This window comes from Archocentrus centrarchus, chromosome 21 (assembly GCF_007364275.1).
Source record: "Archocentrus centrarchus isolate MPI-CPG fArcCen1 chromosome 21, fArcCen1, whole genome shotgun sequence".
Lineage (NCBI taxonomy): Eukaryota > Metazoa > Chordata > Actinopteri > Cichliformes > Cichlidae > Archocentrus > Archocentrus centrarchus.
In genome coordinates, this window is record NC_044366.1 from 17,877,384 (window position 1) to 17,896,378 (window position 18,995).

At 38.8% G+C, this 18,995-nt stretch overlaps 1 protein-coding gene across 1 annotated transcript; it reads right to left on the bottom strand.

The window, feature by feature from the left end:
* Positions 1–413: 413 nt before the first annotated feature.
* tlk1a (tousled-like kinase 1a) lies at positions 414–18,647 on the bottom strand. Its single transcript, XM_030757874.1, is given in 24 exon segments — positions 414–1,503; positions 1,591–1,698; positions 1,788–1,899; positions 4,876–5,011; positions 5,110–5,279; positions 5,372–5,461; positions 5,539–5,630; positions 5,729–5,810; positions 7,113–7,210; positions 8,193–8,259; positions 8,498–8,686; positions 9,125–9,261; positions 9,346–9,456; positions 9,635–9,727; positions 9,821–9,907; positions 10,000–10,095; positions 10,301–10,344; positions 10,455–10,530; positions 12,141–12,179; positions 13,388–13,459; positions 13,570–13,691; positions 18,333–18,369; positions 18,371–18,409; positions 18,411–18,647. Coding segments are annotated over 24 exon segments (2,310 nt in total). The 5' UTR covers positions 18,453–18,647; the 3' UTR covers positions 414–1,332.
* Positions 18,648–18,995: the final 348 nt, after the last annotated feature.

Sequence of the window (18,995 nt, forward strand, 5' to 3'; positions counted from 1 at the left end):
AAAATGTGTTACTCAAAATGTGCAAGTCAGCATCTTCAAGGATTATACTACTTAATGGGAGGGTAGTGCTGTAATTTATACTACTGGGATCTTCCATTAGAAAACAAAGCTTGCTTGCTGCAGCATTGTAGCCTTTTTTTTTTTGTCTTGTATAAAAATATTTGTAAAGTGAGATATTGTTACCTTGATTAAACTGATGTATTTTCTCTATGTTAGCCTCTGGTTTTTCCCTTCTGTGGTTAATCTTGTCAGTATCCTTACTATGGCTTCTAACTATGCAGTACTAAACAAAGCCAGAGGGTGGCAGTCTAATCATACATAAATGCAGGTAGAGCACACCTTAAAATTTACAGAGTGGATAGGCACTTGAGCCACTTAATTTTTTTTTACAGAAGCAATAATGTACAATACCATTAATGGGGAGAAAGTTTCCTGGCATTTATTCACTCTTAGCAGAACTGTACAATTTGTACCCGAAGTGGAACATACAGCCCTTGAACAGGAAGAGCAACAAAGCAGCAAAATTAAACCACTCCAGGAAACGACTCTTAAATTGGGAAAAATTTGAACTCTGTACACATTACTGCTGCAGCTCAAAATTTGAAAATTCATCTGTACAGCATATACAGTTTCCAATTCATCTGTTAATATTCCTGCATAGGGTTTTTTTTTTATACAATTCAATTTTTCTACATTTGGTTATTTTGTGCATTAAACATAAGTATGCTGTCCCAATCTACATGACACTAGTTGCCACTTGTATGCTACACATTACATTCTCATGGCTAAGTAACTCAAATTAAAGCCTAACATTTGTGGGAAAAAAAAAAAAATTACCCAAATCAATGGTGAAATCTTTGTAGTTCTACTTAACAATGACTGTCCTTGCCTCACAGTAAATTAACTTCTAGCAGCTGAATCATTTGCACCCTGGCAGGACCATGTTATTTCATCTAAATGGTGGGCTGCCAAAGTCTTCCTTCGGCCCTTTAAGGCTTTGTCCATCAGCAAGATCCGAACCGAGTGTCCAGTCACATTTTCTTCAAGGTATGTAGTCAGTTTCAGTGCTTTTGTCAGACCTTCAACAAGATCCATTTATCCATGTCCTTTAACACATCCCTTCACTGTCCCTCCAACTGATCAAGCCCTGGTAAACAAGTAGAAGCCTGGCACAGGTTAGAGGAGGTCAGGCGATGCACCCCACCCGAGTCCCTGTTCCTTCCATCACTGGCTGTGCCTCCTCTCCTCTCCCAAGCCTCTGAAGAGCTCTGCAGGTGCAACTTCAGTCATCAAGTTTAATTTTTTTTTTCTTTTTGTCACAATTCAAAACTGTCAATATGAGATGTTACTAGAGGAGGCTGGACTTGAGCCAACAGCACTCATTTGCAGATTTCCAGAAGAGCTTGATCTCCGCATGTGAGGGAGCAGGTAGGGGTCACTTCCCAGCTGGTGAACATCTATCCGGTCCTCCTTCCTGTATGCCAGGCACCGCCTTATGAAGGCCTGAAAGTGGGAGAATGTATCCAAAATTAACAAGTCATAATACATGATGATATTTTCAAGACAAAAGCCACGTGCAACTTCTGCTACCTTTGCTTCATTACTGCAAACTGGCTTTACAGGGAACTGAACGTCGGTAGCTTTGAGTATGGTGTTCTCCTGCAGGATGTCTTGTTGTGACTGATTGTGGCCAAAAGGCTGGAAAGAAAGAAAGAAAGAAAGAAAGCTTTATATCAGGCATAAATTACTGACATCAACATTGCTGAAAGATCTGCTGTCATCCTTACCTTCCTTCCATAGAGACACTGGAAAAAGATGACACCCACAGACCACACATCCACTTTGTTGGAGATCTTTGGAGGTTCTTTACCAACCACAAAACATTCAGGAGGCAAGTACCTGACACCACAATAATCAAAAAATAAATAAAATTAGTGGTTGGTACATTTACAGTCAGTACTGTTACAATTTTAGGTTACTTATACATTATTTGAACATTTCTATTTTATGCCACTTTTGACCTACATTTAACTTTTCTGTTCATTATCAGTTTTATGGGTTACTTTATTTATATAAAGCAAGGGCTGTCAAAGTTTAGTCCAGAAGTCACTGGTGGCCCTAGGCAGCATTTTAAAGCAACGGTACAATCATAGACTGTAATAGTGCCTTAAACCAGCATTCCTGATGGCCACCAGGGCTGTTGGTTTTTGAAAGATTACCAGCACCCAGCTCCCAAGACTAGAGGACATATACAGGACCCACTGCACCAGGCGGGTCACAGCCATAATTAGGGACCGCACACATCCTGGACACTGCCCCTGCCTTCTGGGAGGCGCTACAGGACACTGTACACCAGGACCTCAAGACTGAAAATCAGCTTTTACCACAGAGCTCGTACAACTAGTGAACACCAACTATATCAAAACCAACAGACAATCCCTATGCACATCCACTGTGCCACTTTAGCACACTGCACTCAGTTGTAAATAAACCGTTTATTGCCATTTATACTGCCGCTTTCTGTAAATATTGCATCATACTACCTCTGCTCACTGTAAATAACAGAACCTTATTCATTTTATTTATATTTCTATCTTGTATTCATTATTTCAGCACCTGGAGGATTGCCCCAACAAGATTTCATTGTACTGTGCAATGACAATAAAGATATCTTATCTTCTGTTTGTATAGAAGTCTATGGGAAAACGACCCTGTATGACCTCAGTAACATTTTAACAGGTTTATATGCTCAGTCAACTGTTTCAAATTCATTTTGTTAATGATAGTCATTTTAAGAGACAGAAAGGAGGATTATCCAGTCACGCTGTTAGCCAGTGAGTGTGCAGTTTCCCAGTTAGCTAACCAATGGTTGACCATTGTCCTTTATCTACAGTCGTACTATTACAGCAGTGCAGAATAAGACCAAGTGAATACATCTCTTCTGCATCAACTCTTGTGTTTTAGCTGTCATAGCAGACTAAACCTTTATAACACTGACAAATATAACTAGTTCTACAAAATTTACAACCATTGTTTCCTAATTGTTTGCCCAACTATATCTGGCATCTCATTTGAGCTTTTTCTTTTTTTTTTTTTAAATTAAATCCCTCCTCTGCCATCCCTGATCAATGTACTGGACACCCAACTTGCTCGAGGACTCTGCTGTAAATTAGCCATCTTTGACTGCAGCTGGTGAAATTACTTTTTTTCCTGCACTGGAGATCCACTGTGAACCGCTGTATAACTATAACTAGAACCTGCAACAGGCAGAGAACAAGGACTACGAGCTAAAGTCTAAGATGATGGAGTGTAAGTTCAACGGCAGATTCACCAAACAGGCAGTTGATCATACTCGTGTTACACACTTTCCATAAATAATTTGGCAAATGTTTCAACTGAAAGTGATTCCTGTGCAATCACCTGATAACTCAAAAAAAAAAAAAAAAAAAAAGTGGATGCTTTACTGTGTGGCCCAATCGCACAGTATTTCAGTATTTTGTCCCGAGCCACCCCTCATTTCTTTATATTTTGCTAGAACAATGGGAAATAATAATCTGGTATGATAACCTTTATTCTTCAACACAGTCTGAACTTTCTCAGGCAAGCTTTGTCATTTCTTTAAGCAGTCTTCTGGAACAGTTCTCCAAACTTCCTGGAGGACATTCAAAGCTCTTCTTTGGATGTTTGCTGACTTTTGTTCTGCTCTCTGTCAAGATGATTCCACACTGCTTCAATAATGCTGAGGTCCGGGCTCTGGGGAGGCCAATCCATGACTGAATGTTCTGTTGTGTGTTTTTCTATCCAGGTATGCTTTTACTGCATTGGCAGTGTGTTTGAGATCATTGTTATACTGGAAAATGAAGCTTTTGCCAATCAGACACTTTCCAGATGGTACTGCATGGCGGATCAACAGGTACTTTTCTGTGTTCATAATTCCATCAAGTTTAACAAGATCAACACCACTGGCTGAAATGCAACCCCAAATCATGACAGTCTCCACTGTGTAGACACTCCCTGTTGTACCTCTCTTTTGACCACCTCCATACACACTGATGATTTGAACCAAAAATATATATATAAAAATTTTTTTCAAATCTGAATTTATCATTCCAATGAGACCTGTTGATTTTCAGTCCAGTTCTTGTGTAATTTGGCATACTTTAGCCTTTTCTCACAGTTTCCCTTTAACAATGGCTTCTTGACACCCACTGTTCCACTAAGACCATTTCTGATGAGGCTCCCTAAATTTGCACTCATCTGAGCTTTGAGAACACACTACATAGAAAGTTTGTTTACAAAAGAAGCTAAAAGGGCACGTGGGTGGCTTAGTGGTGAAGCCGGTGACCACATACATATGCCGTGTTGTGGTGCGAGCGGCGCGGGTTCAAGTCCCAGCCTGCTGCCAATTTGCCTGCGTGTCTTCCCCCATTTCCTGTCTCTCTCCACTGCCCATAAAAGCCACTATGGCCAAAAATGCAAAAAAAAAAAAAGTAACAAAAGAAGCTAAAATAAAATACAGATATGACATTTAACTAGCCCATGGTATCTAAAGTAGTTAAATGGACTGTTATTTATATAGAGCTTTTCTACTCTGAGCACTCAAAGCGCTCCTGAACTTGGCTCCACCAGGACCAGCTGTGACATTTAAGGACCATTTACGTGTTTGAGGACTGTAACGATGTTAAACACTCACTGGAAGCATGTATTCCACAAACAGCTTCTGACACTTTCACAAGTGTAAAAAAACTAAATTCAGGATCTTTGTTTATGAAGGAGCATGTCTGTAGTGTGCTGTTGCTACTTTAAGGTAATCGCCTTAATATTTCCTCCTTAACTTTAAATGTTTAAATGTGATTTAGGAGCATTTCTTCTCACCAATAAGTTCCTGCACCCTGTGACGTCAAGTCCATCCCATCTACGCCATAGTTGTCATCATCCATAATTTTGGAAAGACCAAAGTCGGTGATTTTAATTTCGCCACAGGCTGTGCCATCCACCAACAAGATATTACCTTGAAATAAAATCAGAACACATTAGGTCAATGGTCAGTGACCATGCTCAATCAGAACCAGTTTAAGATTAATCAGTTATTCAGAAGGGAGTGTTCACCTGGTTTAAGGTCATAATGGATGATGGGGGGTTTGATTTCATTCAGGTATTTTAATGCATTCACAATCTGCATGACTATGGACCGTGCCTCCTTCTCAGACATTAGTTTATGCTGCTTCAAGTAGAAATCCAGGTCATTGCCCTCGCAGTACTCCATAACAGTGCAAAACCTATTGAAGAGATAAATGAGGTAAGAATAACATCCCACATTTTACAGCAAGTGAAAGGTGTTGAAAAACAAGAAATGCACTGAGTGACTAACGTGTCCGTGTCCAGTGAGAAGTAGTCGTAAAGTTTCACAATCCTGGGATGGTCCAACTCTTTGTGTATTCTGTACTCTCGACATGCATGCCTGTGGAGATGATATTTAGCAACCAAAGCAGGAAGGTCCACATGCTATGATAGACACATTCACACAGACTAACGTACTTGTGGTAGTTTTCTTTTTTCTCTTCTCTCCAGTTCTTGTTAAGTTGGTGGATTTTCACAGCAGCATATCGTTGTTCAATCAAGTCAAAAGCCTGAACGATACATAACGGTTAGATTAAACCTGCACAACACCACCTACTGAGAGTATTTTCCATGTTGTAAATGACGACATCAGCACTTAATGATTTACCTTGTAAACTTCACTAAAGCCCCCTCTGCCTAGAAGGTGCAGGAGCAGGTATCTTTCATTCAGCGTTGGATGATCTTTAAATCTTAAGATAAGGAAAAAAAAAAAATGTGAATGACAAATTATTAAGCATTAGCTTTGCTAGATCAGTTTAGTTCAGCAAAGACAAGTTAAGCAAAAGTGTCAAGTTAGACAAGTCTCACATGATCCCCAATTCTACCAAGCTTTTCCAATGTTTTAAATGTATTTGTTTTTTTTTATCTGCGGCTTTAATCACAAGTAGTCGCTGCTGCACACATTTCACAGAAGAGTTCAGTGATTGGTTTATCATATTGCAGCACAGTAGTTGATGTACAGACAAGAATAAAAGAAAAAAATAAAGACCTTCTGTTGCTTCTAACATTTTCTTATAAGGGTCATTTTAGCCAAATGACAGCGCAGCTGTGGCCTTATGTGCAAGATGAATTTCTCAGATGTGGTTATAAAAGTCTGGATTTTAGCAGTGCAGAGTAGCCAGTCAAACACTGTTTAGATGTTAACATGCAGACTTAATGAAAAAATATTTCAAAGAAACAGAAAAATGAATGATAATGGCTTTACTGCAAAATCTGCTGTATAAAAATAGAGCACAGGTGAGCACAGAATAGAAGGAAAGAAAAAACTTATTAAAAAAAAAAAAAAAAGTTAGGTTGCACTGAAGCACAAAAGCCAACAAAAATCCAGCACAATAGTTTAATTTTCCAATCAGTCTCAAAGTTTAAATAATTTCTCTTTACAGTTTCCACACAGCTCTAGCCTGTGAGCATACAATCAGAGCAAATGTTGTCAGCCATATTAACAGCATGATGTGCCAAAAATAAGAAATTTTCTACTGCTCTGAGGACACTACCATCATTAATACAAGCAAACCACTGGGTCTTCAGTTTCCCCTGGATACTGGAGTACGCGAAGACTTATGGACCGCAAGAGTGAGCACAGAACAGAAATTTTGTGTAGTTTGCTCATAGCTAAGACATCTTCACATTAGCAGACACAGCTCGGACACGGCAGGGAATTAATGGGAGACTGCAAGCTGTTCAAATTCAAGGGGTTGAATCTGTTTGCCAGCTGCGGGCGGCGCTTCACCCATGTTGACGTCACGATGATCTATAATGTGGAACAGCGAGTTCAGACACATTGAATTTGACAGAGACGTAAACACAGGAGACCCCCCCCCCCTCTTTTTTTCTGTGGTTCTCACAACACACTGGGAACAAGAAATAATATTCAAAAACCACAAGAAGCTTAATTTTGCATAACATAACCGTTTATGAGGACTGTAGCCTTCCTTGTACATTGTGTTCCAGTGTCAGTGCAGCCTCTGTCAAGGAAAGAGATTAAGACTCACTGCGAGCTGTCTTCGTTATTTATTCTCTTCAGTTCCCGAATGTGAAGGTTGCGCACTCTCTCCAGACGCTCGAGCTCTGCCTGGATCTCGGCTTCTTCCTATAAATGATTTAAGTACACAAACACAAATGCAGAGAAGCAACTTCAGAGTACTCAACTACAACTACTCGTACACATGATGAGCTCTGAATTAAATATTAACAGATGACTTGGTAAAGAGTCTGTTCGGGCCTTCCAGGGAATCTTTTGCCATTAAAAAGACAAACAAATTGATATATTAGAGTTTCCCTGTATTCTTTGGGTGATCCACACTAAAGGAACATATTTTTCATTTCAAGTGGAGAATCAGGTTGAAAAGATGAATGCAAAAAGTCTGGCCACTAATCAAACTCTAAAATAATAAACGGATCCAAAAAGGCTCAAAGGGACAGTTTTTTATTATTATTTTTAAATAATAGTATTTTTGTAGCTTCTCAGAGTCAAACGGAAAAGTACGGGCATCCCAAGTGATCTGAGTTCTTATACATTTTACTAAAGCCCTAAGTCACTGATAAACTTGTAAGGCTTGTTCGCAACCATTAGGAAAGGTCAGCTGATGCAAATTTCAAAGCTTTATGAATACAGTGACTCAAACCTTGGCCCAAAAATCAGCAGCCATGAGCTAGTTTGTGCTCACAAAGCAGGAGACAGCTATGAGGAAGAAGTCACAGGGTTTTTTGGAAGCTTTTATTTTGGATTTTTACTTAACGTTCCATTATTCTGTTATTCTCAGGAACTCTGTCATACAACTGAGACTATTCTATGATCCATTTGTCTTTGTATTGGATTTTATCATTATTTTATTTTCTAAATTTTTAATGAATATTATTTCATCTATTTTCTCATTTTGGTTACTTTAATTTTATTTATCCTTCTTTAGTCCATTTCATATTTTTATTTCTTGAAAGTTTTGTCTTTGTTACTACATATTGATTACTTTGTCAGTCATCTGTGAGGCACTTTGAACTACATTAACCTTCATGAAAGTTTGATTGAACAAAATGTTATGTTTCCGTTTACCAGGTTCAATATTTCCACAAACCTTCTTCAGATGTCCAAGTCGCAATTTGAAGATCTCTTCCTGTTCATGGTACTCTGCTAATGTCAGCCTTTCCAGGGTGAGAAAGAAACATGAATTAAGAGTATGTCTGCATTTATATAGTTTATCACTTTCAGTTAGTACTGTGCTGTAGGTTGCTAAAATCTGCTTTACTTATTAAAAAAAAAAAAAAAAGATAATAAAGCAAAAAACACACCCACAACAACAACAAAAAATATCCAACTGAATTCCAGCATCTCGGTCAGTAACGGCTGGTACAGGTCACATCTACAAAGGCGTGAACTTACAGCTGAGGTAGGCTGGGTTTTAGAAAGGGATCGCTTTCTGCTCCATTCACCGCCTTGGTTTTCCGTTGCTTTGGCTCTGAGTTTGTGGTTGGTGTTTGGGAGTTGTTGGAGGATGGAGGTTTCCTCTTGGCAAGAAGTTTTCTCTGCCTCTCAATGTCCTCTCTCTGTTGGTTTATCCACTCCTGCTGCCTGCCGAAGGACATACATTAAAAAAAAAATTTTACTTTTAGGAGTACGTCCAAATTTTAGAATTTTTCCAATTTGAATATGATGCTGCAAATATTGCAGGTGCAGGCTGTGATGAAGAACTCCATGAAATTACACTAAAGTTTTCAAAGATTTGTAACTGTATTGTAATGTGTACAATGATACAGTGAAAAATAGCACACTCTTAAGAAAAGTGAATAATTTAAAGAACTGACATGACAGTTGTCCCAGGAAAAGAAGCCCTGGAGCTCAGCTTACAACCCACAACTTTTCAGTAGCAAGGGATTAAATGTGCATGTACTGTGCAGCTTCAAGGTATGCATGATGGGCCAAACTTAAAATATGCAAAGCTTAATTAAGAAAAAAGAAAAAAAAAAAAGAATAAATAAATGGGACACAAACAATCCAAAAGCTTCTCACTTGACAAGGTTTTGGAAGGCGTAGCCATCTGTCCACTGCTCCGTGAAGGAGGCCCCATGTCTCACTGTAGTAAAATGACCTAAACGTAGTCTATCCTGCATGCTCTTCTCCCGACAGGCCTGCTTCTCCTGGGTGCTCTGAAGAACATAAAATATAGGTCTGCATGCAGGTTTACAGACACAAACATTCATAATGCAGGGTGCAGAAAACAGCTTGCATACCTTTTCTATAAGCAACTTCTTGCTCATAGTGATGCACTTATTCAAGCGTTCCTTGTATTTTTCGAGTAATTTCTGCTGTTCATCTATCTGTCTCCTGAGATCACAGTTTGCCTGTGAAGCAGAAAATGACACTGGATCAGCAGACAAAGAAATATGTGCTGTGATGTAAACATCCAAACATACAAATTAAGATTTTTACTATAAAACAATACTGTTATGTTTTATCCACCTTGTTTTTAACTACAGTAATAAATCACAATTCAGTCAAACAGCAAAATTTCCCTCTTACCCTTAGCAGGTCATCTATCCTGCCCTCCTTCTTCTCAAGGTCTAGATTCTTGGTGCTTTCAAGGGCAGCCAATTTTAACACTGTAAGGTCAGTCTAAAGTGGAAAACAAAAGAAGCTGTTAAATACATGCTCAGGAATATCAAACACATTTATGAGTGAATACAGAAAGCCAGAAATCCTCCTCACCTGAACAAATTTGACTGCCAGTTGCTTTGGATGTGCCATATGGTCCCCAAAAGACAGACTAGTAGGAGATGAGCTATTTTGCCTAACCTGCAACAAAGAGGACGATTTTATTTCATTTAAAACAAATCAGCACCACACTGAGCTACAGAAGGGTTATTTTTGCTTTTATCATAGCTTACAGAAGTGCCCTGAGTCGAGTGGGAATGTGAGTTCTGGGGCGAACGAATCACTGGAGGGGGACCTCTCACAGGACTGGACCCATTTCCTCCCTGGAACTGCAAGATAAAGAGAGGATAAGTAGCATCGCTGCCTAAGATCTGATAACAGCAGACAGCCAGTGGTTCCTTTTATTTCACTGTAATGTAGTTACAGACAGGAAACAGATCACGCCTCAGAGCTTCAACAGACAAATAGATATAACCACACATTATTTTCTGGGCACTTTGTTTTCATGTGAGAAACGTCTGACACTAAACTTACATCGAAATAATCACTTATTTTGGGTCCTCGAACAGCTGATTTTCCTATCAAGAGAAAATAGGGAGGAGTGCTGTGATTTATAAAACACATTTTATAGGAATAATACAATCAACAAGAGTAAAATTATTATAACCACCAACAGAATGACACGTACCTTGGCTACTCTCTGACTGGATCTCAGGTTTCCTTTTCCTGCCTCTGGCTGTTTCAGTCTGTTTCTTCTCTGGAGTCTGAAACATTAATTTTATTTTGTATCATTTTACAGCATGATTACTGCACAGCAATTAGAACCTTAATCTACACTGCTGCTGTATTCTCTATATACTGACGTAACGTTTTGTGTCCATTGGATATTCATAAATATTCATGCTCTATATACAGAATGAGTAAAAATACAGTGGGTGGTTGTAGCTGTAACAGACATTTTTTTTTAATGCTCTGATGTTAGACAATCAATCAATTGGTCTGAGTTAGCAAGTAACCTAGACCTACAATTAGTTTTTTCTGAATGTTGTAAAAACCATTTCCATTGTAAATAGCAGCCTTTAACCCTCTGGGGTTGATGGAAGCGCCAGCACATCCAAATGGCATCGTCAATTTAAGATGACACAGCAGCTGGACGCCACTTCGCTGACTGTCCGTTTCAACATGAACTAAAAGTGCGGATTTCAAACTACGTAGAAGTTTGTAAATTGTGTCGATAGGCCAAGTAAAACCAGAGTTATGATCAATAATCTATGCCATGTCTTTTCCTGTCTATTATCTTCATGTTTGATGCGCATTTCGTGCAGGAAAAAGCTGTAAAAACGAGGTTTTCGCTAGCAGGAAGTGCTTACAAGCAAAAAACAAAACAACAACAACAAAAAAACAAAACAAACAAACAAACAAAAAAAAAAAAAAATTACGACACCCTCTTTCCTATTGGTGGAAAAATGCTCATCAACCAATCAAAAAGATTATATAGCAACATATCGCATTTGGTTGCTGAGGAACAGGTGAAAGGGTGGTGAAAGACTGATGGCAGGTTTTGGCTGTGATGTGCCCCTCTGTTTTGTAGAGGACAGGAACTGTTTTTTTGGAGTGGCACAAAAAAGTGGCAAAAAAACACCTGCAGCGTTGCCTGCATTTTAATGTAAATTGTTGTCTATAAGGTTGCTAAATCTGTGCATACATTTTTGAAAATTACAACTTCTATTTGTATTTTAAGCTGTAAAAATAGTTCATTAAACATATTTGCAATTTTCACAGTAAAATAAAAAAAAATACGTAAAGAAATAAAAACTTTTCTACTCATTTTAAGTTTTTGAAGGATTTTAGGTCCAATGTGTTAATACAATACAGTAATCCCTCGCTACTTCGCAGTTCTTTTTTCACGGACTCGCTGTTTCGCAGGTTTTCAATCAATATTAGTGTAAAATATTTATTGCGGTATTTTCGCTGTTTCGCGGGTTTTTGCGGTACTCGTTCATCACATGCGTAGTACGTGTTGTACAGTAATGTACATATTTGGTCTATAAGTGTGTGGGGAGGGTTTATAAAAACTTAAAATAGTGTATAACTACTAAAATAATGTGTAAGTATTAAAATAAATACAGCGTCCCTACTTCATGGATTTTCACTTATCGCAGGTGGTCCTGGAACGCGATAAGTGAGGGATTACTGTATGTCAAAATGAAAAAATAATTTTACAGTCACACATGTGAGGTTGTGCTAAAAAGAACGATACCAAACAAGGCAAGGTAAACAGTTTTTAAGGTGAAACAAAGGTAAAAATCAAAAGTAGTCAAAAATGACCAATTACACACAAAACCAGTATTCATTTTCAGATCTGATAAATTACCGAATAAGCAGGAGAACTCCCTCTTTTCACATCAGACCCCTATAAAAGGCAAGAAAATAAAGCTTTAAACCAAAACCAAGAGAGATCATATGACCAGATTCATTTACAGAATGAGTACTTCATGACAAAAAAAGTATATACATGTATATCTTGGTTTAAAAAAGAAATATCCAGAATATAAAATAACCACCAGTAGGGAAGCAAACAACAACTCAAGATTGTGTTAAAAAATAAATTTAGTAAATCAAAACATTCGTCAGCATGTGTTGGTCTCATTTACAGTAAAGGTAATCAAAATGGTGTACTTAAGAAAAAGGCACAAATACTTATTCCCAATTATTTTAAGGCAAGTGTATACTGAGTATATTTGTGCCTACATATCAAACTATGGAGAGCACACATACAACCATTCAGGTTTCTAATGTGCAAGTCTGCTTCTAGGGTTAACGCATCAGCTGGGTTCTTCTCCACACCAGCAGAAAAACAATAAGGATTACGACATTTCCACAGACAAGGTGCCGGTGCTCGTGCCGGTTTCAAGGAACCAGTGAACCGCTTAAGAACGAGTCTCCGTTTCCATTGCTTTGCGAGCTGATCCTTTACGTATGTGGGTGTGGGCAATTCCTCGTCCAGAAGCGGAAGCCGAAGGGCACAAACACGGCAGAGCACGTTCTCCTTTTGCAAACTTTATTTCTTGTGCTGAGAACATATTTTTATGTCCAAACAAAACTACTTCAAAATCTGTGTGCAGCACAGCGGGATAGTCACAGACAGCGATTACAAGCAAGACAAGTATGCGCTTTGCTGCCTTTAATCTGTTATGAACTGATACTAAGCAGCATTTTCATCCTTAGGGCAGAACCTAATTCACGGCCGTGAATAGAGCATCACTTTTCTCACTTGCAGTGAAATGGCCATGGAAAACTTTAAGTCGAGATGGCAGAGCCACGCCTTTCTGCTGCTTGCATCACACATTCCTTGGTTCCAGACCAGCTGGTTTACGGTGCTGGAAGTGAACCAATTTTTTTGGCCGAGCACTGAGTAAGTTTTCAGTGGAAAAAGCGCTGAACGGTTCGAGCACTTGGCACCGTGTCAGTGAAAAAGGGCTAGATGTGACAGGTCTGTAAGCAAAATGTATATAAAACAGTACAGGTTCAGTAGAGTAGTCAAGGATGACTAATCTGGACCATGTAAATGTGGCCAGAGCAAACCGGTTCCCATGTAGGATTAAAGATATGGCCCTTTACCTCTGACTCCTTGTCACTCGAGGATCCCAGACTTCCAAAACTGTGATTTGAACATTCATTATTGGTTAAGCCCTAAAGAAAACAAAAAACAAACAACAATAATTAGTAACTGAATAAATACTCCAACAGGAAACAAATCAATTAAAACAAAAAAAAAATTAATATCCTAATTTCTGACTCACTTTGGTTCCCCCACTTGTGCTACCAGTGCTGCCCCCTGTGCTGCCGCTGACTCCGCCCATAAAGCGTGCCTCCAGCAGCTCCTGTCTCCGGGGGTCCAGGCTGTGCAGCTCCTCCATGGTGCCTGGGAGGATTAGCAACAATTCACAGTATGTCTCCGTTATTCAAGGACCAGCTTAATTGAACCCACTCCTTAGTGCCCACTCCAGTAGGCAGATGATACAGCAGCAATAAGCTTATGAGCAGAATCATGATTAATGTGACTAAAACTCTGAGGGGTGAGCAGATTTTAGTCTAGCTCTGGATGTAGACCAAATTTCTGCCATTTTCATGGTGGCATCCCCGAGGCAGGTTTTGCTATATTAATTCATTGAGCACTGAGGAGATAAGCTAGTTTTCATTATGTTTACACCAACTCTACAGGTATATGCTTAATACTTCAATAACAAAGATATCTAAGCGAATGTGTTACATCTCCAAATGCAGAGGACACATTCAGAAATTTGCTGTGTGCGGTTTTTTTTAATCATTAGAATCCAAGGGCAACGTTTCAACTGCTAGGCAATGCTGAACACAGCGCTCCTGTGGGAATGATACAGGAGCACCATGGGCTTTGGTGTTGCTGCAGACTCGGAGGTGCCTGCTCACTAAATCTGTGCTTTAATGAGACAACCATTTTGAAAGGTCTATGGAGCCTTGGCACTGCATCCAAGCTTAGAGTATAGTAGGCAGGGATTTCTGAAATCCACTTAAGGGTAGGAAAGACATAACGCATTGAGTATGTTCAAAATTATACCAGCTAGGATTATAAATGTGAACTAAAAATGGGTTTTAAAAAAAAAAAAAAAACAATATTGTAATTTACAATGAACTGCCAGAGGAGGTACATTTAAACCACTGAAACCAAAATAAATGTAATTCTGGTTAAAATATTTCAGAAGTGCAACAAGAAACCCACACAGAAATGAAAAAAAAAAATCTCCTTCTAAACTGAGTGAAACAAATAGTTGCAACCAGAATGTGGTTGTCCTGATTATCCTAGTTGACAAATACAAACAGAACCACACAAAAGAGTTTCACATTAAAATAAATAAATAAATCTTTCAATGATCTTAGGACTGAATCTGGACTTAATTTAGGCCCAGAGGACTTTGCACACACGAAGCTAAACAAAACGTAATTTATTATATCCTCCCATAAAAAGTCTCCCATTATGGTTCGCTTTGTAATACATTTGCAAACAACACAAAGCAACTTGACAAATGGGTTGTAACAGACAGAATATCGCTGACTCGTGAAATGATACTGACACGGGGCCATTTTATCAGATAAGCACAACAAAGAAGTCAGTGCCTAAAATGAAAAGAATCACGTGTGATGTCATTAATTAAAATTCCCTCTTGGCCAATCAGCGTCATTCACAATAATGGCTCCAACATGCTGTTATGCTTTAATTTTCAAAAAAATCAATAGCTACTTTAAAAATTAACTGGGCTAGGATATTTTTACTTCTGACATGCTATTAGCTCCTCAATGAAAGCCCAAATGATCAGTTACCTTTTTTTAAATAACTAATAATTCTGTTATTCCTTGTATGTATTCAGTAGCACACTTGAAGTACACAAAAACCAAAAAGAGAGGCCTGTTATTAATGTAGTTTTCTCATTTACATTTTTTGACACTATCGTGATTACCAGTTTGTTAAGTACTAAATATGCTCAAATCTAGCCCCACATAAGGTAAGGCAAATGTAAGCCAAAATCAGGACTTGTCTAACTGAAATGTGATCAGCACACATATAAAACTGTCATAATTATGCTCCACAATCAGAATATAACTGGGTATAAAATAACAGTGATGTGGTTTACACTGACTGACGCATCTTTACCTTAACTGCATAATTAAGAAATAAAGTTTATGAGTCTGATAATATTAACAACCCTTTGCAAACATTTGCATTTGTTTGTTTATAAGGCATTTCTCAGCAATGGGCACCCAGCCCATTTTTCCCCCAATAAATAAAGTCAGCTTGTCATGTTTGCCACGATGGATCTGTGACTTTTTAATAAAATTTTGCTCAAGAGATCATTTACTGCAGGTCACCTAATTAACACAGCTATGTTTGCCACATGCCTTCATCAATTTGAGAGAGACAAAAATTGAGAAAGGATGTTAGCTTTTTTTCCTCTCATAAGAAGTGTACAGTGCTGTGAAAAATGTATTTGCCCCTTTCCTGATTTCTTTGTTCTTGTTTTTTTTTTTCCTACACATTTGTCATACTTACATGGTTCAGATCAAATTTTAATATTAGACAAAGATAACCCGAGTAAATAATATATGCAGTTTTTAAATGATGATCTAGTTTATTAAGGTAAAAATGGCTATCCAAACCTACCTGGCCTTATGTGCCCCCTAAACCTAATAACTGGTTGCGCCACCCTTGGCAGCAACTGCAATCAAGCATTTGCAATAACTGGCTATGTGTCTTTCACATCACTCTTATTTGCAGGACTATTTTAATTCAGTCACATTGGAGGGTTTTTGGGCATGAACGGTCTGTTTACGGTCATACCAAAGCATTGTTTAATCATGAACACTGATGGCAACTAAAACAAGTGAGGCCCGCAGTTCTTGAGATGTTGTTCTGGGTTCTTTTTTGTGACCTCCTCGTCAAAGCGCTCTTGGAGTAATTTTAGTAGGTCGGCCAATCCTGGGAAGGTTTACCACTGTTCCAAGTTTTCTCCACTTGTGGATAATGGCTCTCACCATGTTCCTCTGGAGTCCCAAAGCCTCAGAAATGGCTTTGTAACCCTTTCCAGCCTCATAGATGTCAATGACTGTTTCTCAGCTATTCTTGAGTTTCCTTAGACTGTGGCATGATGTGTTGCTTTTTGAGATCCTTTGGCCTATTTCACTTTGCCAGACAGGGTCTATTTAGGTGATTTCTTGATTCAACAGGTCTGGCAGAAATCAGGCCTGGGTATGGCTAATGAAATTGAACTCAGCTTTACAAAATATGTGGTTAATCACAGTTAATTTATAATTTAACAAGGTGGGCCAATTACTTTTTCACATTGGGCCAAGAAGGTTTGCATAGTTTGTTTCACTTCCTCAATGAATAATACCATTGCTTAAAAACTGTATTTTATATTTACTCAGATTATCTTTGTCTAATATTAAAATCTGTTTCATCTGAAACATGCAAGTATAAAAAATGTGCAAAACAAACAAAAACAAAAAACAGCAACTATATAGTAACTAAATATAGTAAGCCCCTCAACACATAAGCTTTATTTTAAAGTGAATTAAATAATTAGCACAATTTTCACCTCACTACCTCTTGGCTAGAAAGTATAACTCATGCCTGGAATAAATGGCTTTTATGTTCAATGTTGATCATAATTCCAACATAAGCTCTGAAATGTCCACTGTCCTAGAGAACCAACCAATCATTTTCCATTTTTATGACTTGGTTTTGCTGAGACAGATCCACATCCACATCTCCCATTTCACCCTGAATGTTTATGCCAGTTTCACGTCATAAATACACATGAGCTGAATATTGTTTCTCAAGGATTTGCTTTTGTTTCAAACATGAAGGCCTCAGAGCATAAATATTATCTATATTCGAGCCCCTGCAGGAGCTAGTGGTTGAACCCTTACAGCTCTTGCTGTGGATGTGTTTAACTCCATGCTGCTCAGCAGACAAGCTGACCACCTGTTTATGGCAGAGACTTAGAAAGTCTTAAAAAAAAAAAAAACTCTGACATTAGATGAGCAGGCTATTTCAATCCAACTCCATTCACTGGCAACTTGAAGACAAAATAAACAGCACGGATTATAGTATAGTCTGATGTAGCCAGCCATTACTCATTTATGTCAATCAGTATATACAAACGAGGGTGGGGGGGGGGATTCCTCAGTGTCCTAGGCTGAGTACAGTCCTCCATCAATACAACATCCAATGAAAACTACTAATGTCCAAGGAAGCGTGATTAACATTAAGTGCCAACTACAGAGGTATTTTATTGCGTGATGGTTAGCATGCAGCACAGCCCAACCATGAGTTCTTTCAGTTTGGTGGGTGATCTCTATACAAACACTTAGTATTACTTAGAGTAAAGAGCTAAGGTCAAACAAGGCTACCAAGCATCCAGTGCATTAGCATATAGCAAAGTGACAAGTTAAAGACAGCAAATACTTCTAGAGTAAAAGCCGATGTAAGACCCCTGCCTGCCGCTAAGATAAACAACACCAATCACACATGTAGATAACGTGGACACTGATGGAAGGAACACACCAGTTAACACACAAAGGATTGCTAACGATGCGGTGCACACCTTTACACTGGCTGCTGCCAATCCATTAACCATTAATAGAAATTGCTTGATTATCTCAACTTGCACATGATTATCGGTAACCTGGCTAATGTGTGCTATTAAACAGGCAGCATGCCTAATGGAGGATGCACAGACTACAACAGCAACAATTTTTGCTCTAGCAATGCTTGATCGCCATTGCACTAGTCTTAAGGTTACTGCACTGGCCTGGGTACAGAAAGACGGTCCTGTGTCTTCAGTGCTAGTAGCTAGCCAAACAGGCTCAATGGACTTTGGAGCTGACGCGTTACTGTAACGTTAGCTAGCGAGCAGATTTCGCCACCAAGATTTGCTCGGTCATTTTCATGCGGTTTCCCTTCATTTTGCACAAAATGACCTAAATGAACAAGTAGAAAAGACGTGCGTCTTAAAACGTTTCACGATACCTTCCCGGATCTTCACCACAGCCGTGGTATGTAGCTGAAAACACAGTCCGTGTTGGGGACGTGGAGAGCTGGGACCAAAGATGGCGTCCCCTCCAAACTTCCACTACTTTGGATACTCATCAAGCTTACTTTTCGTGTGTAGGTGCTGCAGCGTACGTGGTTAGGCTTTCACACACACTGAGGAACTGACCGACTGGAGTGTCGCGCGTGTTTTTACACGGGCACTGTGACTGCCACTTGGTGAAAATGTCTAATTATTGTGTTTTAAGGACACAAACCTCTTCGCACCTCAGCAGTAAGTCCGGGCTCCGGAGCCACCTCTCCGTCTTCAAGTGGTTGCCTATGAAACGTCACGCATCGTGTGCAAAATTCTTATCGCGAGGGTGATACTGTGTTTTTTTCTTTCTGCCAGAGTGAGTGACAACATACATAAACATGACAACTGTATGTTTCATTTTTACATACTAAATATGATGCTCAAAGGTAAGAAAAATGGCTTTAAACGAAAGAAGTAATCGATCATTTTTTTCTTATTCAAAATTATGGATGCCCCCCCCCAAAAAAACTATATAGAACATGTCATTACACATAAACTCAATGTGCTTAACGTAGACGATAAATACGTTTTTACAAAAAACTTTACAAAGAAATGAAATATAAGTT